The following is a 22771-nucleotide window of genomic DNA, read 5'->3' on the forward strand; positions in this document are numbered from 1 at the left end:
AGAGAAGTTACTTGCACCTGCCAATTTCTTTTCTACTACTGTGGCCAATCAAGAGATTTTATTAAATTTTTATCAAATAACCAATGAAGATTTATATATAATGAGCAGTATGGCTTGCAAAGCTAATAAATTAAATAATATGTATGTATAAAAAAATAATTAATACTAGAAGTGATGATTGATATATGAGACAATTACTTCTATATTCTTTGGAGAGTGACAACCCTCTATATAAAGATTCACAAATTCAAATTTCAGTACATTTGGCGTGAAAAAATATTTTCATTAAAATTTATGACGAGTCTTTCACTATTACAAAAATAATAAGTGATTAAGCGAGCTGAGAAAAGAGTGATAGGTGTCTCCTAAAATAAATGCACTGGCAGCCCAAGGGGAGAGGCAAGAAATGTCTTTTGCTCACCACCAGCTCAACTGTATAAACAATCCAAAGGAAACAATTTATATATAGGACAACTATTCTCAAATACTAAAATCTATTATTAACCATGCCAATCCTCTAGATCCAACCATTTGGTGTACATTTTTTGCATTATTTAATTTTTCAAAATTTTAGTAGTAATTTGAACACAAGACATTAATACGGTGGGGGGGGGGGGGGGGGGGGGGAAACATAGTTGAAAACAGATTATAAGATCTCTAAAAATATTAAAAGAGAATAAATGTCAGGTTATAAACATCAGCGCCTATGATGTTGGAACCCCAAGCCTCCAAGCTACAAAATGAAAGAATTGCAGTATAGAACACTTACGTAAGAAATCAAAATTGTGGATCAAAAGAGAAGAAGTCTTCTTTGTGCATCTGTAGGATTCACCAACCATCGGCAGAATAACCATGCTGCTCCAACTACCGATAGGAGTGATAACATTGCTAGGAATCCAAAATGTGAAGCATCATTTGCAATTATTGCAACTCCCAGCATTGCAGACTCTGCCAAGCTAGCAACAGAAACCTCTGTTGCTGCAATAAGATTTGCTTTAGATGCTGGGATCCCAGTTTGAAGAATCTGCACCCCGATGACATCATATGACATGTGTCCCAACCTTGACAATACCTGCAAAAAGAGTATATCAGTTTTTCTTAATTTTCAGCTGAATTGAGCCAATAGAAGCTACTAGTTATGAGTGCGTATTTTTAAGTGGTGACATAATAGCCATAGAGACAGATTAAGATAGCAGTGGTAAGTGGGAAGACCATATCACAAAAGTGGTCAAAATGTTGCCCTATGAAGGAAAGACTCTGTATGCTCAGCTCATGTACATGCTTAAACCAAAAAACAAGGAGCATGATGCTGCTGAGGACGAAACACTAAGTACCATCAAACACTTTGATCTCATATATTTGATAAGAGTAGGAGATAAACGTTTTCTATTTGTATAGCCTCACCTACCTTTCTTTCCTGTTGATTGGCATCCTAGTGGAGAATAACTTACTGTTGTTTTCTGCATTAACCTTGTATTTACCATTTGATTAATTACTTATGGCAAGCAGTAGTGCATGTTAAAATGTAAAAATACAATTACATGTGAAGGCAATGCATTTTTTTTTTTTGGCTAGGTAGAAGCAATGCATTTCCACTTTCTTTGTTAATTAGCTTCCAATATGGGTTCAACTACTAATACATTCTGATGTATCTTAGAATTTATAGTATACCCAGAAGATATTTTGCTTGCTTATGCTTGTATATGTTTACTGAAGATGCACTTTATTTATCTTTTAATAAAATGAAAGATAAAATTCACTTCTCTCTAAAAGCTTATGAAAGATAAAGTTCACTTCTCTCTAACAGCTTGAGCTTTTAAATAAATTTATGGTCTATAATTAATTTAACAATTTTCTCTGGTTTTTTCCTTTCTTTTTAATTCTTCTGAGCTAACTTGGCAATTATATAGCAAATCAGTTAATAGTTAAAAAGAAAGGCCGAACCAGGTCAGCTTTGTTCCGAATCAAGCATTGAACAACCATTGTCCACTAAACTTGTGATGTATTAGAGCAGGAAAAATTGTAAGACTAACTAATGTAATGTATTACTACAAGGAAGTTAGATTACTGTTCTCATAACCATGATTTCAGAAAGCAAGGATTGATACTTTCTAGATATATTCCCCAAACTCAGATTGGAGGAAAATCATAAACAAAACTGTAAAAAAATTCTGATGGGTTTGTGCAGCAAAAACTGAAGACTAAACAAATGTAATGTATAACTCTCTGCAGAGAAGTCAGATTAAACTTTCACAACTACTTACTTGGGAAGCAAGGATTGATGCTCTTTTGGGATACATTCCCCCAACTCATTTTGGGCTAAAAACCACAACAACCAAACATTTTTTATTGGTCCTTCTTACTTTCAACAGGTTGATCCAGCCCCATATCCAACCCCCCCCCCCCACACCCCCCCCCCCCCCCCCCCCCCAAAAAAAAAGAAGAAAAGAAAAGAAAATAGATCATCCTCTTATCACATATTATCCTTATAACAAGTTTGCCTCCTCTTCACTTAAGTGGTTCAACCAAAATTATTTATTTATTTCTTCTTTTTTATTTTTTATTTAAAAAAATATTTCCAGACTGGCAATTTGTTAATGCTGTGAATGCATGCATCAGACATGCAGGAAAATAGGAGCCAACTTACACCAGGAGGGTAGAGAGACCGAGCCAGAAGAGGCAGAGAAAGAACTTACAATCAAACACAAGAAGAATAGGAGTGGAGTCCGCTCAGAAAGAGATCCACTCCAATAAACAGCAACAGCAATCGTAAGAAGTATAGCCTGTGATATCAGTCCAACTGCTCCAGCCTAGAAAGCCAAATTCATTGATACTTAAGTATAAACAAAAATAGGCATCGCTAGTAAATTAACAGGAATAATATCTAGAAAGAGACCTTTAAAACTCCGAACTGTTTGACCATGTTTGCGGATAGATATGTTGCTGCAACACCCATGAAAGCACATAATCCACTAAACCCCCCAATTATTGATGGAGTTAGACCTGTAATAATCAGAATGGTAGATCTGAGGGTCTAAAGCCAAAAAAAAGTTCAAGCAGGATTTGTAAAGAGCTTCAGCACTTTTTTTTTTTGGCCAACCTATTCAGCACTATTGATTCACTTAGAATTTCAACCAAAATTTACATATTGCAAACAAGAAGTAAGACATTAGAGTACAAACAATTGCTAAGTACAAAATCTTTGAAACATGAATATAAGAAGAGTCAAGCTTCAACCATTAATATGATGGATTGGAGGCAAATGATGGGATGCTAAGTACAAAAATCTCTTTACTGTGCCACACTTTATAGCCAACTCCAAATAAGCAGAGGCTTGCTAATAACAAATTAAACACTTCTACATAAGTAGAAATTAGCTTTAGTCAACCAGAAGAAGCCTCCCCAAGACAATGCAGGTAAAAAGTTTAGAAATTTGGATAATACCATGCTGCGTTAAGAATGCTGTCATCACTCCACCAGGAGCAAGAACAACATTGAAGTAAAGAAGAACATATGCTAGGCTTGCTGGGAGCACAGGCTGCTGCAAGTATTCAACCCACCCATGCTTGGTAGCCTCCACACTCATCTTCACTGTTTATCAAGATTGTAGTTAGTTGGGTGGTCCACATCAAAATAATAATTTGAAGATACGCTGAAGACAAACCTATATTCTCAGTATCCAGCAAAGGTCTTTCTGTAGAATTTCTGCAACATGCTTGTGGAGATTTAGGACGATCAAGAACCCCTTTAGAAAGTTTGTTGGTTAACCACATGAGACCAACCTTGAGACAGAGTGTGAATCTCAGAATAACAAGTAGTAGTTCTGGCAAAGCAACATATGCCAGAGCAAGCAGAAGAAAAAAGAAATATTGGGAAAGAGATATTAGGAAAGAGCAAGAACGAGAGGTTTACTGCAACAGGAAGTGTCCATATCATTAAACCAGCAACAAGCTTCAAGCAGGTCACAGGGTTGTATTTAGACAGGAGAATGCCAAATAGAGATGCTCCAGCAATCTACAATAGCAATAGATGTCAACCTCTTCTTTGAGAATGCACCATTATAAGTTCCAAATTGCAACAATTTTAAGCAGTTTGAATATTTGGGTTAGTTGTTGATATAGGACTTATCCATTGGACTCCATACTAATGTGGACTCAAGAATTTGACCGAGAGAATACTGTGATAATTTCAATTACAAGACACAAATATAAGAATATCACCACTCAAATATTATGAGTCGGCATGTAATTAGCCAAGTCATAATGAAATGGTCATAGAAATTACAAGTACCTCGCAGAGAAGATCAATTCGACTAAGAGTAGCATTTGCCTGTGCAAGAGCAACAGGCCGATTTGCTCCTGCTAACTGCATGATGAGAATGCTTACAATTAGAAAATCCTGACATCCAATACAAGGACCAGAGAAGGGAAAAAGGTAACTGCCAACAGATATAAGAAATAAATGGGTATTGATAAGCACTACCAGCACAACCCAGTCACGTTCCACTGCAACCCCCAGAGCCAACCCAGACAGCCTCTCGACAGCCCCAGCTAATACTAAAACAACAAACCAAGGGCGGGAAACCATGGATGACACAGATGGGTGAACCATATGGGCATGGACTATCATAGCAACGGATAAAAGCTGAGCAGCTACCTGACAGAAAGCAAAGTATTAGGATACAACTACACAGGAAGAGATAGTACAGAAACTAGCTCTAATGCTGGTCGTGCATGAACTAATTACCTGGACAGTTGACAAAAACATATATGCAGGTACTCTAGGGAAATGATCCAAAAGTTTACCAACAAAAGGGCCCCCAACAATTACTGCAAGCTGACCAACATGGACCTCATTAGAAAGCATTCTTTTTCCTTTTATTTATATGCATTGTCTATTTCTTTGAACACATTGAAACCTTAGCAAAGAAACCCATTATTGCAATTGGGAGAAGGCTTGGATGAAGCAATGCAATAACAGCAGGCCATGCAAAATTCCAGAGCTGTTCCACCAAATTTCCAGCTACACAACTAGCATACAAGGCTGTTCAAATAAAATATGATTGAGTTAGAAACTTCTCAATGATCCAAAATCAGCACAATGTGCTGTATGATACCATTAAAAACAGATTGTTATGTTCAAATGATCCAGCATCAGTACAATATGCTGTATGATACCATGAAAAATAGATTACTGTATTCTAAAATGGGAACAGGTTGTTTGGTGGGATGCTTGGGACAGGGTTTCTCTTTTATAAAATGTCACGACTAGAAGGAAGGAAAAGTTGACAGCCATTGCCACAGCAGCAGTGAACACACGCAAAACTTTATGAGCTAAAAGAAGGAAAGAAAGAAAGAAAGCTGGAGAGAGGTTATTAGTCACTTCTGTGCCTCAAAAAAATTAACCACCAAAATCATAAGATGAAGCATGTATGTTGGAGCTGAAACATTAGTAATTGAGGCAGAATATGTCAGTGCAAAATAGGATAAGAAACTACGAGATGCAAACTGAATATGATTAGCAAACATAAAATCTAAGTATCCTACTTTAGGAAAAAGAAGGAGGGGGGGGGGAATCTATGAAATGCTGCCAATAGTTTGATAGCTTCACAAAACACAAACCCGTTGAATCAAACGCTCTACCTGAGTTGGATGTCTCTAGCCTAGCTGTTCAATGTGCTCATTCTTTATGTAAACCATAACAGACTACATCTACCAATATAGAGTCATCAAACTGAGTTCTGATATTGAGAACAAAAATTCACCCACAAGCCCCATCCCACGGGAAAGGGTCACAACATGAGGGCCATGGGAATAATGGACCCACTATGAAACAATTTTTGTTCACTTGCGCATGCACTTCAGTTAAGTGAATATATTTGCACAAAATTCATTCTTTGTTTATCATGGAATAACATATGCCTGCAGTGAATTACACAAAAGGGAGTTTGCCACTACCATACAATCCTGCTGGATGTGCAGGGGTTGCAGCAAGGACATTCTGCTCCTCCTCCGATAAGACCTTAAAATGAAACAACAAAAGAATGAGATGATGAGACAACAACACCCCAACACTTTCATCTTACTAATTCAATATTTGCAAAGGAAAAGTGTTGTAGGCCACTTGAGATCATACTGGCAATGTTGTCAACAGATTGTCAAAATAAGTATCTTCAACCAGCAAATTTGAAGATTCAACCTCAAGGATATCAGATTTTATATGAACAATTGGGACTGAACAATTAGATGCAGCGGATGAAAATTCATTCTGGACTTCTTTGTCAGTGTGAACATGATTGGGTACTTCAGTTTCTGTTATTGAACATCTAGCATAAAAAACTTCCAACCTGTAAACAAAATAGCATAGTCAATTGAAAAGATGCCAAATTCTCAAATCTAATTCGTCCATGAGAAATAATTGAGCATGGTCAAAATTATTAATTCTTCACTTAAAAATCAGTTTTGTGACCTTTAGGATTCTCATTAACCATGAACAGAAACAAGCTTTCAAGAAAAACCACTTTTTCTCCTCAGATTAGTTTTAAGAAATGTAAAATTTAACCCAAACGTGAGTTCATCAGAATTTCCAAAGTCAATCCATATGTTAGATAACATTTTAACCTATTATACATATAATTTCATCAATTCCATCTTCCAGGTGATAAAGTGTAGTTGGTTTTTGAAATCTACCATCTCCAATAGTTATCTAATGCTGAAGAAGCCTGAAGACCTAAGTAAACCCAAAAATTGAGATTAGTCACAAGAAAAAAGTATACATAAGTAAAGGGCATTTGATAGATCTTCCAGTTTTCAATTTTGGTTTTCTTTTTTCCCTTTTTTTTGGGGGGGGGTTCCAATTTTTTTTCCCCTTTTTTGATAGATCTTCCTATTCTCTTTGCTGTTTTCAGAACATTTTCAGTTTTCAGTTTTCCAAAATAATAAAAACGTGTTTACTTTCATATTTTCAAAAATGTATTTTTGAAAACAAGAAAAAATTTTGTAAAGAAAACTCAAAACAACAAAAAGTCATTTTGCTTGTTTTCATCACAAACACACTCAAAATTTCTAAAACGCAGAAAACACTACAAACAAAAAAACGCGTTTTCAGCAATCTCAAAATACACTCAAAACACAAAACTGAAAATGAATTCAAAACTCAAAACTAAAAACTAAAACATGAAAATAACAGCCCCATATGTTGTTTGACAACTTGAGTTTGTTTTCAATTTTTATTTTTATTTTTTTCTTCGTTCCTCCTTCCACCGCCTATGGGAGTTGTCAATTCTAGAGTCACCGCCAACTCCCTCCAGTAATGAAAGTCGCCAGTTGGTGAGTTGGGGAGAGAAAGAGAGGGGAAGAAAATGAAAGCAGAATGAAAATTGTGAAAACATCTTTTCAGGGTTTCCATTTTTTCCAAAAGCTCTCAATTTTTTTAAATGAAAACAATGGGGTCTAAGTTATTTGCAACATGCCACATAGCCTAGAGATGGACCCTGTTTATCACAAGTTTACTCCCAGTAATAAATTAAATCTTGTTTACTGCATGCTGCAATGAGAAAATGATAGGTCTAGTAAACTGATCATACAGTTCATTCCTGATCCCCTGAATTCTGAAATGTAAGTGATTTGAGTTAGATTTAGATATTTCCTTTAAAAAAGGCCAGAAAAGGGAAAATGGGGGTGGGCAGGGTTTAAATGTGATCACCAACTTCTATATGTTTCACCAGAAGTCTAGCAGCAATTTGGCACTGTGCTCTAAGAGAAGAGCAATATATATATATATATATATATATATATTGCGTATGTGTGTTTTGTTGGGGGGGAGGGGGGGCAAGGGGGGTGAACAAAGGTCTCTCACTCAGCAATCCAAATGCAGGGGTGGACTTAAAAACAGCAGCGACTCTTTTACATATATATATGTATACATATTGCGCAGCTACTATCATTTGAGAGACCATTCAGTTATTAAGCATCCCAGACAACATTCAGAACCAGTCTGCTAATATTAAGGCAGACCACTCCTTATTCTTATTAAGCTTTAAAATTTTCCTTCTTTTTTCTGGTTCTCCCTAAAACAACAACAACAACATATCCAGCCGTTATCCCACCATGTGGGGTTGGCTACATGAACTCTAGACTTCTATGTGAGTTACATCCCAATAGATAGTTTGTCTAGAATTCATATTTGGATCCGACTAGGTTTTACGCTGACTGTCGGCTACCTAACGTAACCCTCCTCCTTTATCCAGGCTTTTTCTGGTTCTCCCTCTTTGAGGAAAATAAGAAAGAGCTCCATATCAGGCCACCCGCAAGCAAGTAGCAATTTGATAAATTACCAATCTTGGATTACCTCCTCAAAATATTCTTCAATCTCATTCTTGGTTTTTGTGTTTTTCTATGACAAGAAACTCCAATTTAACCCAAATGTTGAACTATAGTACCAAAAAAATTCCCAAAAAATGGTTGCAACCATAAAAAAAATTGAAGCGTAGGGAAATTATTTTTCTTGTACATTTTTGCAGGAATCAATTTCAATTAAATCAGGCAGTGCTCTAATTACTTGAGGAACTCCGTATTGTTCCCACGTCGAGCCCTGCAGTAAAACTCCGCCATTGAACACAACCACAAGTCTAAACACATTACACAGTCAAAAAGTTGCCAACACAAGTTAACGAACACTAACTTCCTCCCCTACTGCAGGAAAGAAACTTTCTAAAGTCTAAACGCAGAAAGAACAGAAGGACGTGCTGGAAGTAAATTTGCGGCACCTGCGAGGGGCAAACTGGGAATTCAACCGTCGACGACCGGGGAAGCGATGCCGCAGTGGGAACGGTGGCGACCACGACGATGGCGACGAAGACGAACAGGATTGAGAAAGCAGTAGAGGGCCGAGTGGCGGGCGAGAAACGACATCGAGGCCCATGATTGCTCCTTGTACTGCTGCTGCTTCAACAACTTCTTCTTGAAGCACCGCTTCGCAACCGGACTTCTCATGCAGCCCTAGGAGGATGGAGATGCAGATGCGGATGATGATTCAGTTTGCAGAATCCTTCCCTCAAGTTCCAGAAGAATAGTTAAATCGTCCCGCGAGTATATATACATGTATATGTATAAATTATATATATATACATCTGTCACATCTGTATGCAAATTAGGGTTCTAAAATGAACAGATTTGTGGGTTCTGGAGCAGGGGTTAGTTTGGGGGAAGCATCAATGACACATCCTTATCTGGTGGCTGGATCATCCGCCAGGAAAACGGTGAAATTTCACTTTAGCCCTCTTACTATGGCAATGCCTCCTTTTTAGTTGGACAATTTAGACGAATTGCACCAATTATTCTTATATCTTTAAAAAAATGTCACTTCCTTAAACATCTCTTAAATGTTTCTCTTCTTTTCCTTTTTTTTCTCCTCGATCTCTCATCTTCACGTCATTCTTCTCTACCTCAAATACCTCTCTCTCGATCATTTTTTTGAGTTCTAATTAAAATTTACTAATACAGATAAAAATCTATATGTGGGTTCTAATCGAAAACCCTTATTTAATTTTTTTAATTTTTTTATTGTGAGTACAAACCTAGGTCAAATTTGGATTTTTTATTTTCAAATCCAAAAAATCAATAATCGAAATTCAATTTAATGAAGGGTTAGGGTTCTTAATCTTCAAACCCAAATTTAATCCAAGTTTATTTAAAGGCAATTCGTCTTCAAACTTAAACGTTAATATCAATTTAAATTGGTTTAAATACAACTTTTCTTCTACAACTCAAACATTAGATTCAATCTAGGTTTATTCAAAATGAGCCCAGTAAAAAACACGAACCTATATTAAATATAGGTTCGTTCAAAATAAAACTAACAGAAAATCTTATATTAAACTCAAATAAACCCAATAACAATTGTCAATCACTAGCGACAATTACCAATTGATTAACGATGATCATTAGTGACAATTGCTAATAAATTGTAACTTTTGTTTAATTATTTTATTTTTCTATAATAATGGATAGGTGTTTGAGAATTTATAAAAACTTAATAGGTATTAACTAATAAAGGAAGAGTGATCCATTTTTTATAAAAATTAAGAGAGATTTGTGCTATTTTCATAAATACATAAGTAATTAGTGTAATTTAAATAAACTTTATGGGTAGTATATGAAATTTACTTTTTAATCTATTCTTTTGGCATTACCATCAAATGAAGTTTTTCTAAATTTTCTCAAAATGTTTTTCTTCCTCTAATCTATATTAAATTTTCATATTATTGGAAATATTGTTTATATTCTTAGAATTATAGAAACAAAACAATTTAATATGCTTTTAAATAAATAATTGTCAAGTAATTGCACAATTGTTGGAATGAATAGTTATACCCTCTGATACACATAAACATCGAAATGGTGTTATTTTGACGTTTTTAAAACATTTTCTACCCCAAAATGTTAAGAAACACTAAAAAATATTTTTGGATTATTTTCATAATTTTAAAAAAATATTATAAACACGTTTTCAATTTATAAACATGTTTCTATTCCATCATTACATTAAAAACGTAAGCAATTATGTCTTTAGCGATCATGTTACAGATAAGAACAACTCGTGTTTATGTTTGCTTAAATGAATGACAGAATTTATGTGTTATGTTTAATTGAATAAATAATTTTTTATATTAAAATTATATTTACAAAAATACCTTTATTTTTTATTTACGTATTTCCCTTATATTTTTATTTCTTATTTTTTTAAAAAAATATTATTTTCCCATTTTTTCATATATATCTATTTTTTGTTTTTGTTTCTATGCAACCTAAGTTATATCTTTATTCATGCTTTGATAATCAATTTTCTATCATCTTTGACTAAAACTTATATAGTTTGAGATATAAAACTGTATTTTTAATTGCATTTTTTGAATACTATTTAATTCTGGTCTTTTAAAATTAATATCGATAATAATTGGTTTATTATAAACAAAATTAATTAGTTTATATTTTTTCATGTCAAACTATAAATATGCTTCAATTTCACATTTTTTATGTTAAACTAACCACTCATAGCTTATAAATAATTATATCAAATTAGTTCAGTGATGACTAGGGTTGGCAATGGTTTGATTTGGTTTCGATTTTTGCTTAAACCATAACCAAACCAAACTTAAAATACTAAAACCAAAACCAAACTATTAACCCATTAGTTTTAAAAATTAAAAACCATAACCAAACTATTCGGTTTCGATTTTAATCATGATTTTTTTTAGTTTGATCCATACTGACAAATAAAGACAAATTCTTGCAAATAGTATTCATAAAAACTTGTTGATCTGCATGCACTACATTATGCCTTTCACGGTTGTGGCAACTAACAATAACATTTTGCAAACATATATCTAACTATTAGATGAAAATCCTAACATTAACCCCATGCTTTTGGCTTCAAATTGACAGTGCCTCCTAAATTGCAATAATTTAATTTATTTATACATCTAAGTGACAAACACAAACACACCCACAATATATATTAACATTTGATCAAAAAAATTGATGCAAGCGCGGAGAGAGGAAACAAAAAGTTCGACCTTCCAATTCATTGCAGTAAGGGGAAAAAGAACCAAAACAGAAGAGTAAAGAAAGAAATAACAAACACAAACACATTCTTAAACATTACAGATTTACATAAAAATATAGAATGGAAGTTAGATTTAGATTTAGGCATTTGCGCATCAATCAGACCAAAATAATAAATCAAGTCAGAAACCCTAATTTGTAAGTTGGAGAAAGAGAGAAAGAGAGGGGGAGACCTTGCTGTCGGCGTACAAAGATAAATTGCATAAGGCAATTCAAGTGTGATGCTCAGAAAGCGAAGGTCCACGACTCTTGACTCGCCTAGTCGACGTTTCTTGTGTTTCGATTATTGCTCTAAAAAATGTATTTGTATTACAGAGAAGGCGAGATAGGTAGCGAGTAAGAGCGAGGGTGAGCGGCCGAGGGTGAGTAATAGAACGAATCGAGAGAGAATGGGAGAGGAAGAAGGGTTTGTTGCTGTTTGTAGGAGAGGGCAGAGCGAGACCAAGAAAGAGGCAGAGAGCAAGGGCGAGAGCGAGAGGGGCCGAGAACAAGGGCGAGCGAGAGCAATAGAGGCAGAGAGCAAGGGCAAGCGCGAGAAAGAGGGGCCAAGCCCTAGCGAGAGAAAGAGAGAGCCAGTAAGGACGAGCGGGAGGGAGAGCGAAAGCAAGACTGCAAGAAAGAGGGCAGAGAGCGAGGGCGAGCGCTAGTGGACAAGCAAGAAAGAAGATGCAAAGAGCGAGAGGCAGCGAGGGTGAGAGAGAGCGAGATCGAAAGAGGAAGGAAAAGAGAAGGGTTTGCAAGTGGGATGGGTTTGGGGCTGGGTTTCGTAGTCGCCCCTTTAATATATAATATATTATATATATTTATATATTCAGTTTGATTTGGTTTGGTTCGGTTACCCACATAACGGTTTGATTCGGTTCGGGTTTTGGTTTAGTTTTAGTAAAAACCATAACCAAACTATACCCATTGAAACAATATTCAATTTTTTCCCAAACCAAACCATTACCCAGTCAAACGATTTTTAATCGCGTTGATCGGTTCGATTTCAGTTTGATTCCCCACAATTTCGGTTGCAATTGTCATCCCTAGTGATAACTCTCTCAACCTAAACATTCCCACCAACTACAAAGAATTTGAATCAATCATTTGTCACTCAAATACACATATCCACAAGTAATAGGAGAAAGTATATTAATTAAGAAAAATATCAGTAAGTAGTAGAATTTTTTTTCAAAAGGATAACAAGTTTAGGTTTTATAGATGAGCCAACTAAAATCAAAAGTAACCAATGAAAGCAATAAATTAGTCTTTCCTAAAAAAAAATATAAATATAAGAAGAAAAGCAAATTTTGAGAAATTTTCCTGGCATTTCCCCCAACTCCCTATTAATTGTAAATGTGTTGTATGGTTCTTAATTTATAGGGTTCTTAGTCCTCCTAGCTTTAATTTGGATAATCTCCAACAAAATTTTCTAGTATTTTCCCTTTTCATATTCTTATCAACCCTACGTTCAGTTTGGAAAGCCTCAACTACTTTGTAAGAAATTTATCATGAACCTTTCCTATCTAATCATTTGATAATCCAAGTCTTGCATTTGTTGCTCATTTCAAAATTTTATAATTTTATATTATAGTTTTACTTCACCCTAAACCAAGAAAAGAAACAGATAGCACTAGCCACACTCATAGCTTAGAATTAGTTGTAACAAATCAGTCCAATGATGACTCTACCTAGCTAAACCCACCAACTACAAAGCACTTGAATCAAATTGTTTGCCATTCAAATACACACATCCACGAGTAACAACAGTTAGCAGAAAGTATATTAACTTAAAAAAAAAACAATAGTAAGTAGAAATAGATTTTTCCAAAATGATAACAAATTTAGGCTTTGTGAATGAAACAACTAAAAAAAAAAAAAAGACAATTAATTAATCTTACCTCCAAAAATATAAATGTAGGAAGGAAATTAAAATTTCAAGAATTTTCTTAGCATTTCTCCCAATTCCTAATTCAATATAAGTGTGTTGTATGGTTCTAAGTTTGCAAGATTCTTAGTCATCCTAGACTTAGTTTGGATAATTTCTAATAATTCAACTTAGATGTCATAACCACCACAACAACACCGCCAGTTCCAATATACTCCGCAATTGAAGAATTATATTAAGAAGAGAAAAATAAATAAAATTGCATTCAAACCACTTACCATGAGAATTATTTAGTAAAGTCAAAATGAGATCAAAATATCTTCTCATACAAGAAATCATGTTGTTCTAACTTTGTCTTTATACTTTTCGCTTCACCCATAACAATGTTCAATTGTTCTTTCAATTATTCACATTCTGCTTCAAATTGTCCAAGGGCATCTTTTAACATTTTTTGTGTATTTGGTTTTGTTGTTCTTATCGGTTTTGGTCCATATCCAAGTCCTTTGATGTATGCTGATTTTGTGTTGAGAACCATATCACAAATTTTAGATAGACTTAATGAAGTATCATCAGTGACTGATTGACTAAAAAGTCATTGCATTTCATTATGAACAAATATAAGAATTTGAAAGCTATAATCTCAAAACTTATGTATCAATTATCCAAATTAGAATGTAAAAGATAAAATTGTTATCTAAATAAGTAACTTACATAGTATGCTTTTGTTGTTGGACTTGTTCATCATTTTCCTTCACTATAATAAGTGTGTTTATAGAATGTTATTCTATCACAATTCTCACCATCGAGCTCCTTCAAACTCTATATTTTTTTATGTCAATAAGAAAAGTTTGTTGTACAAAGGATATATATTGAATAATAATAATAATAATTTAATTTTTACGATTTCATTACGAAAAGTGACAAATACTCGTAAACATTGGTTGTGAGATGTAATTATTATTATTTTTTCTATTCTTCTTATTCTTCTGACATATTTGCTATACATAAACAAAATCACATGAAATATCAAAAGGTAGGTGGAGAATTATATTTGAATATAAAGGTGATTTACACATGAACTTTGGGGCTTGACCAATATTTACAAAAATCATCCCAATTCTCTTGAGTAAGTTTAGCAGATTTGTTTTGTCTTGCATTTTCTAAAGTCTTAAAATTTTGAAAATGCTTATGAAGTTGATATATTTGATCCCTACTTTAGTTCTTCAATATATCCTCAACTTTTTTTTCTTACCTCTTCTTCTCCTGTATTAATGATATCCAACCTCATCTAAAAAAAAAGGTAAAATAATTTAAGTTGTTACTCACATAATTGAAATAATCCAAATTGAAATTAAAAAAAAAAAATGGCTATCGTTAAGAATACAATAATAATTGAGTATAAATTTACTTACATTAAGTTGATCAAATTCAGAAATCAAATGATCATGATTTTTTTTTTTTATATCCTTCCACTTTGTTGGCATGGGAAAAAAATCTCGGTCTATAATACCAAGCTCATTCAATAGCTTTCCAGATTTCATCCTATCAACTGACTGTCCTTTATGTATAGAAATATGCATAGACAATTTTTTCTTAATTATTTTGTTAATCTTTTTGTAAGCCTTTGCTTTTTGTTGGACCTCATCTTGTACTAATTGCATTAGAATTGAAACCTATAATAGACATCATTATTTGGGTAAATATAATGCGTTACATATTACAACCACAACTTCATGTTTTAGAATTACCAGTATTGTTTGATAGAGTCAGTAAAGTGCTACCAGGTTGAGAACCATCTGTTATTGAAGCAAGAGATGGTCTACATGGCTCTTGAGGCATCTTACTACATGGAGTGGGATCATCGTTTGCTGGGTTAGTATATGAACTTCTTGTTATTTTGCATGTTATGTTGTTTTGATGATGAAAAACAATTGTGTTTTTATGATGAAAATATTTTCTCTTGGTGCTCCCTAAATCAATTTATAAATTTTATAAGCACCAATTATAAAAATTAATTTCATCCAATGCCAAAAATCTTGTTCTCAAATATCTTGATGGCATTTGGAAAATAATTTTTGTGTGTCAAAATAATCATTTACTTTTGATGTATCAAAAATGATTTTGAAGAGTTTGAAAAATAAAGCAATGTTTTTAAAATGCCAAGCCAAGTTGTCAACCAATTTGGATTTTCAATTGATCATTTTTAGCTTGTTGTCAACTGACTTTGAAAGCCAATCGACCAGTTCAAATGCATCTCTTAGTTGTGTGTGGTTGATTGTTGCTGCATCAAAACCAGTTAACTGGTTTATAACCTATTGACTATTTTGTGCTCCCTGTCGACTGATCCTTTAGTTTTTAATCTACCCAGTCAATCATTTCCTATATGTTGTCGATCGTTTTTGTCTCTAATAGCTAGTTTTGCAGGCTCCAATGATCACAAACGGCTAGTTTTGCTTCAAGCTTTTGTGTAGCCTATAAGTACAGCCAAAGGGAGAACTTAAGAAAAAGAAATAGATGGGAATGAGTTGAGTTGAGCTTACAAAATATATTCATCTTCTTAATAGTGCTTCTGTTTCCATTTTTCTCTCAAAAGGCTTTATTATTATTTGTATCATTTGTTAAAGCATTTGTGTTTTTATTTGAGAGATTATTATAACTAAGAGAGTTATCTACTAGATTCATTATTCATTGTATCATTCTTGTATTTTTTAGCTTGTATAGCTAGAGGGCATATTTGTATATAAGTAGGAGGTTTGAATTTCCTAGTTTGTTGCTAAAGGGTCTACTTGTCTAAGTAGAATGTTTATAATTCTTAGCGGTTTATGCTAAGGGACCTACCAAGTGTGGTAAGAGATATTAATGGATTGTTTAAAATCTTTAGTAAGAAGTTAAGATAATGGATTAGGCTTGGTTTAGTCGAACCACTATTTATTGTTGTGTTCCTCTTGCATTTACTTTGATTGTGTTTTTATTTGCATTTCACTATTTCCACTTTTATCTTTGAAAACTTTCTAAAAAGTTTTTTTAATTTCTCAATCACCCAATTCACTCCCCATCTTAGGTGTGTGGTGTCATTCATTACGCCAAATCTAATTTCAACAACACTTCTTAACTATACTTGTGGAATGAGTCATTTGAGGTATTGTAGGCTGAGATGGCCTAATTGAAGTAGTTAAAAAAAGTGGTCTATGTATCTTTTGAGACATGCCATTAGATTTATGAATCACTTTTTTCTATCTAATGTCTATGTATCTTTTGAGACATGCCATTAGATTTATGAATCACTTTTTTCTATCTAATGCAATACGACTTTGTAGTATGGGGTAATTGTGATAATTCATTTGGCTTACCATTACATGATAAGACAATATTTAGGAGAGGACAAATCTAGATGATTTATGTAATGCGTCTTTAGCTGATGGAATGACTTTGTTTAGGCTAAGTGGAGAGATAAATGTAGCAGATGACCTTGAAGAATTTGACAATCTAGATATCCCTTGAGGTTTAGGGTTTGAAAATGTAAGTTTACTAGAAGTAGACTTATTGGACTTGCCATAAAATAACCCATATGCCATGATTGACTAAACCTATAAAAGCATAAGAATTACCTTTAACATGCAAGATTTATAGCAAAGTCCTAAATGTTTACAAAACAACAAGCATAGTTAGGGAAAGGCATCAATTTGGCTTCCTAAGCTTAAGACTATTACTAAAAATCAGCAAACAAAACAATTAAACTTTTGCAAACCATAAAGGAAAAAATATTAGTTAAAGAAACAATATTATTAATATGCACAAATAAAATGAAAAAAAAAAAGTAGTTAAAAAACAAAAACTTTAGTATATATCTAGCAATCCACTCCCCTGCATGCTTTTCACATGTTATTCCAATATTAGGAAAAAGAATCCCAATATCATCCTCAATTAAAGGAATATCAACCATCAAAATACTTGTTACTTCTGAACCATTTTCAGTGAACAAAAAAAAAAAAAAAAAAAGAGAATCACCTATAATGAACCATGCTTCAATGAACCAAACTAAAACCCAGTATCATTCTATAATAGATGGGCTCAAATGAACCATGTTTCTCAAGAAAATAAATTGAATAATAAAATTATCATTTATATAGTTAACCCAAAACTAAATAATAATAAACCATGTATCAAATGACTAGAAAGAAGCTCTCGATCTATAATGAAAAAGGGGCACTAATTGGCCCTTAAAGAAAAAAATTGGGAGCCTTTTAATTAATTAGCATGATCATATATGTATATATATATATCTATATAATAAAACAGGATGATTTTTGAAAATGTCTCAAAAGATAGACATTTCAATGGTTGGGATTATTTCTAATACATTTTATGATTGGGATTAAAAATTTTTCCGCCCACAGCAACCATCTCATTGTCTTTCTCCATCTCTCTCTGTCTTTCTCTCTCTCCTTCCCACCCACCCATCCCCCTTTCTAGCCCCTCTCAAGGGGAATAAACTTTAAGGCAGAGCTTATGTATTTATGTATTTAATAGAGCTTTTGTCGTGGCTTGCTATGACGTCTGGGCTCTTCAAAGAACGCCAAGATCAGGAGGAACTCAACCACCCCCGACATCGCCAGCGCTCCGACAAGACTTGCGCCCCTCCATCGCCCCCACGAATTGTATGTTGCTTATCTCTTTCTCTAAGTGTTTATGCGCCTCTGCTGCTTCTGTACATTATTTAAAACTGCATAATGAGAGAATAATAGCGCCCTTAGCGTCCAAATTTGAGGCCTCTCAGCACTGACAGAAACGGCCTTACTGCACATATGCACATATATATATTATATGCATAATTATATAGATAGAAGAGAGTAGAGAGAGACAATCGTGAAACAGATTACAGAGGCTTTATTTTATTTACCTTTTCTGCCTGCCCATGGGGTTTGATTATTGTGAAATAATTTTTTCTTTTTTAACAATTATTATTAAGAAATATGTAAAAAAAATTACCCGTAAGCTGATTTATGGTTGGATTAATAATATTTTTTAACTATGTGTGTGATTATTTAACTGTGTGTGCATGTGTGTGTGTGCACGCGCGTGTGTGTTTCTTTACCATGTGTGTGTTTATATTATGTATATGTGTGTGTTCTGTGTGACGGTAAAAATGAGTGTGTGAATATGGGTGTGTATATAAAAAGTGGGTGTGTGATTTGATCTGCAGGGTCAGAGTAGTTTCAGATTCTGCTCAAAGTATGTACAAAAAAACCTTTAAAGATTCATGGTGTGTGTATGTATCCATTTGCTTAAGATTCACTGTGTTTAATATAAGGGATGAGAGACAATGAGAGCAAAGATAATAAATAAGATTTACTGTGTGTGTATGTATCTCTCATTCTCTCTCATCCCTTCTTTCTCTCTCCTTATTGTGCGTATGTATATATTGTATGTAATACTGTACAGTCCCTCTTGTATATAATTCCTTTAGTTTGAGGCCTTAAGATTAAAATGATGGTGGAATAAATATTTTAGTTCCTGTATATAGTTCCAATGCATATCTAATGTTCCTTTAGTTTGGAGAGTTGGTGATGGTAATCGAATCTTTTTGTGGTATGATCAGTGGCATCTCTTGGGGTTCTGGTTGGCTAGTTTTCTTACCAATTACCTCTGCAATTGGGCATATTGATTTCTGTTTGTGTTTTTGAAATCATTGTGGATTGTGGTTAGGTATGGCTTATGTCTAGTTCTTTGCCCAGTTTGGACTTGATTTAGAGCTAGATGAGTTGAGGTAGACTGATCCTCCTTAGGTTGGTTGTATGGATGAGTTGAGGTGGCTTTCAGCTTCAAATAAGGTTTTTTCTATTCACTCTACCTTACAAGGTTTATTGGGCCAACGTGTCTGTGTTTCTTGGCATCAGTTGGTATGGTTTGGGTATAGTATTCCTGCTCCTTTCTTTATTTTTTGGTTAGCGATTAGAGAGTGATTATATATTCTTGGTCGTATTAACTTATTTTTGTTTTTTCTAAATAAATTTTTTATTTGTAGGATAGATGCGGAAAGATATAGCCATTTGATCTTCGATTGTCCCTATTTTAAGCAAGTGCTATCATTTTTTCGACGTAACATTTTGATTTTGTATACTCAGTTAAATTGAAATAATCGAACCGAATTAGCTAGTTTGGTTCGATTCGATTCAAAGTGTAGGTCAATTTGATTATGTTTCTAAGTTTGAGTGTTTTACTTATTTCAGTTTAGCTCGGTCTTTGTATTAAAAAAAATATATATAAAATAATTTAATTGATCGAAATATAAAAAATGGTGTTATTTTTTTTATTTTTCTTGGTATTTTCATTTCTTTCAGTTTTTTTTGATATTTTTTTTTATTTTTCAGTTTATTTGGTTTAACCATTTAATCAATCTGTTTAGTTCGATTTTTAAATAAGTTTTGAGCTATCCAATTTAAGTAATCGGATATGTTTGGAATGCTCACGCCTAGTGTTGGGGGGGGGGGGGGTATATTCCAAGGTTGAGCTTGCTGGGCTGGCGGGACTCCAAGAATACACGTCAGCTTCCGGAAAGAAACAAAATAACAGAATGAGAGAAAACCACATGAAATTTCAATTTTCAAGTCCCAATTTTGATTATATGTGGCTTTCTTTCTTGTGGACCACGCAATCCACCTTCTGATCTCAACCAAACGGATCCAAATCCCTCCACCTATACCAAACGGGTCCAAACCTAAATGTAACGCTTAGAAATCTACATTCTGTTAATCATTTCGGGTCGGTCTCGACCGAATACTTGGGATTTAATTGTGACTATTTTCATTTTGCACATCTAAAATAATTAATTGCGTTCCAGATTACCCCTCGAATATTTCTCCCGACTAAACAATATCGAAAAGACGGTGACCGAACGGCGGTACAAACGCAAATAGGGGACAAGATAAAGGGCAATTTCGTCCAAAAATATTCAATATAACCGCAAACCCTTCCCCGCCACTCACATTTAGAGAGGGAAACAGCCAGGTTAGAGGGAGAGAGGGAGGGGGAGAGAATGGCGGTTAGACTGTTGTCTCCGAATCCGTGTTGTTCAGAATCGAAGCTCACCGCCTTGTTCTACTGCTCGAGCTTGGTTTCCAGACCGAACTGTCTGGTTCGGCGGCGGCAGAGGACGGTGCAGCTCCCGCGTCGGCGGAGACCGGCGGTTGCGACCCCTAGGGCGTGCGTGAAGTTGGAGGAGAAGAATGTGCCGGAGACAGGAAGCGAGTGGGGGAAGGTGTCGGCGGTGTTGTTCGACATGGACGGGGTCCTCTGCAACAGCGAAGATCTTTCCAGGAGAGCGGCAGTCGATGTCTTCGCTGAAATGGGGGTCGAAGTTACCGTTGATGACTTCGTGCCTTTCATGGGCACTGGTATGTACGATTCTCTATCTCAACTTGAATTTCAAGTAAATATTTGCCAACCAAGAGATTGATCACCAGTTGCAAAATGCGGCTCATACCAGGCGTGAAACTAGAATTTTCTTTTTCTTTCTTTTTTTTTCCTTCTGGAAGTTCCATCATTAATCTTTCTAAATTGTGTTGTAGGTTTGAGGAAAATCCATTACCATGCTAATTTAATTAAGTTCTAGTCGTAGTCTATGTTTTTGGAGCCTAAATGGGGTTGGGACCCTCCATAACCCCTTCGCTCCCCTACCGCCCACACTAAGGTGCTGCTGTATGCTAATTGGAATGAATCCTTTAGGATTCCTCAGAGCTACACCATTTGTTTGGATGCTGCATCAGGTTTAAGTATTTGTACCCTAGGGCTTGTATTTTTCTTATTGGTATGGACTATGCAATAATAATCTTACTTGCAATTTCATCAACAACAATTTTTTTACAATTTGATCAATCTTCTGGCGAGGAGCCTATTAAATAATATGTAATTAATGTCTGTCTTTGCATTAGTCGTTACTGGATAATGAACATTACACACGGGCTACAGAGGAGAATACTGAAAACTTGAGATGCTGGATCCAATGAATTTCTACTGCTTTTGAATTGACTTTGTGATTTTCCTGATTGATAAGAACTTCTGACGGAGCCGAGATTTAAATTAATAGCGTGGAATGATCCACTCTTACCTTTTATATTTGTTAGCTGTGGAAGGAAACTTCACACTCTCTTGACACCATGCAGTTGACAGATGAAGTACCTGAAAATTGACTTCCTTTTTTGGGATTAAGACTTGTGATTGTTGTTGTTATTGCACCTAACTGTTGGTACAGTTGATTGATCTAGTTAATTGACACAATAACAGTAACTAGAAAGGGGTTAGAGACATTTAGATCTTTTATCTAGAAAAGAGAAGCGCTTCTTTTAAATGAAGCATGTTTCTCGAATAAGCAAAGAAATATACATTATCGTAATCCTCTCACTAGTGTGGCACATTATCTTAATCCACTTGCTAGTTTTTTTCTTTTGAGTTTGGCTGCCTTTTGACGTCACAGCACACAGCTCACATGTAATTCTGTGTATAAGTAATAACAAGAACTTTGGGGATTTTCTTTTTGTTCTCTCTCTCTCTCACACACAACTTTCTTTCCTACCTTTTCATGTTATGGGTTATGTAGTTTAATCTAACTTTCTTACAATGACCCAGGCGAAGTAAACTTCTTAGGAGGTGTAGCTTCTGTGAAGGGTATCAAAGGATTCAATGCTGAGGCAGCAAAGAAAAGGTTTTTTGAGATATATCTAGATAAGGTTATTAAAGTGTCAGGCTTGACTTTGTTTTTCCTCTCAGCACTCTTACAAATACAGAGACCAAAAATATTTTCAAAGTAGTTTTTTTTCCCCTGCTCTCTTCCAGTTCTCTGCTCGGAGTTGACCCCTAAAGTTGCTTCATTTGTTGTAGTATGCAAAACCAGATTCTGGAATAGGATTCCCTGGTGCCCTCGAACTCATTACTCAGGTATTATGGAGTCTGATATTTTAAGTTTGCTGATGATTCTACTTTCCTGCTGCATTAAGTGGTTTAACAATATGATGCTGTTGTGCAACAGTGCAAAAGCAAGGGGCTCAAAGCTGCTGTTGCATCTAGTGCAGATCGCATCAAGGTTGATGCAAATTTAGCCGCTGCAGGTTTACCGGTGTCAATGTAAGCTGATACAATCACCTTGCCTTGGTTCACAAATTATATATTAATTTAAATACAATAGTCTGATTAATAGTTCTTGATATGTTGCTGCGATGACTACTGAGAAATCTTTTTACTCCAAGTACTCTGTTTCCATAATTTCCACTTAAACTTCAGC

At 34.6% G+C, this 22771-nt stretch overlaps 2 protein-coding genes and 1 long non-coding RNA gene across 6 annotated transcripts in view; 1 reads left to right on the forward strand and 2 right to left on the reverse strand.

The window, feature by feature from the left end:
- Positions 1-635: 635 nt before the first annotated feature.
- Positions 636-9212, reverse strand: LOC127810532 (solute carrier family 40 member 3, chloroplastic-like). Its single transcript, XM_052350067.1, is given in 14 exon segments — positions 636-801; positions 803-1072; positions 2697-2810; positions 2897-3003; positions 3445-3591; positions 3665-3782; positions 3913-4014; positions 4291-4365; positions 4483-4656; positions 4747-4836; positions 4919-5043; positions 5958-6021; positions 6136-6346; positions 8768-9212. Coding segments are annotated over 14 exon segments (1776 nt in total). The 5' UTR covers positions 8923-9212; the 3' UTR covers positions 636-777.
- An 8752-nt stretch (positions 9213-17964) lies between these two features.
- LOC127810560 (uncharacterized) overlaps positions 17965-22771 on the reverse strand; it is a 36690-nt gene continuing 31883 nt past the window's right edge. The window contains exon 3 of the long non-coding RNA XR_008025491.1: positions 17965-18217. This is a non-coding gene — a long non-coding RNA (uncharacterized LOC127810560). The remainder of the gene's footprint in view (positions 18218-22771) is intronic.
- Positions 20473-22771, forward strand: part of LOC127810557 (protein SUPPRESSOR OF QUENCHING 1, chloroplastic) — a 30001-nt gene continuing 27702 nt past the window's right edge. For 3 of the 4 annotated variants that reach the window (XM_052350095.1, XM_052350094.1, XM_052350097.1), the window contains exons 1-4: positions 20473-20888; positions 22120-22220; positions 22372-22428; positions 22520-22614. In XM_052350095.1, the coding sequence (XP_052206055.1) occupies positions 20531-20888; positions 22120-22220; positions 22372-22428; positions 22520-22614 (611 nt within the window). In that variant the 5' untranslated portion in view covers positions 20473-20530. The remainder of the gene's footprint in view (positions 20889-22119; positions 22221-22371; positions 22429-22519; positions 22615-22771) is intronic. The other variant, XM_052350098.1, reaches the window with a different exon arrangement.

Source organism: Diospyros lotus, chromosome 9 (genome assembly GCF_014633365.1).
Source record: "Diospyros lotus cultivar Yz01 chromosome 9, ASM1463336v1, whole genome shotgun sequence".
Lineage (NCBI taxonomy): Eukaryota > Viridiplantae > Streptophyta > Magnoliopsida > Ericales > Ebenaceae > Diospyros > Diospyros lotus.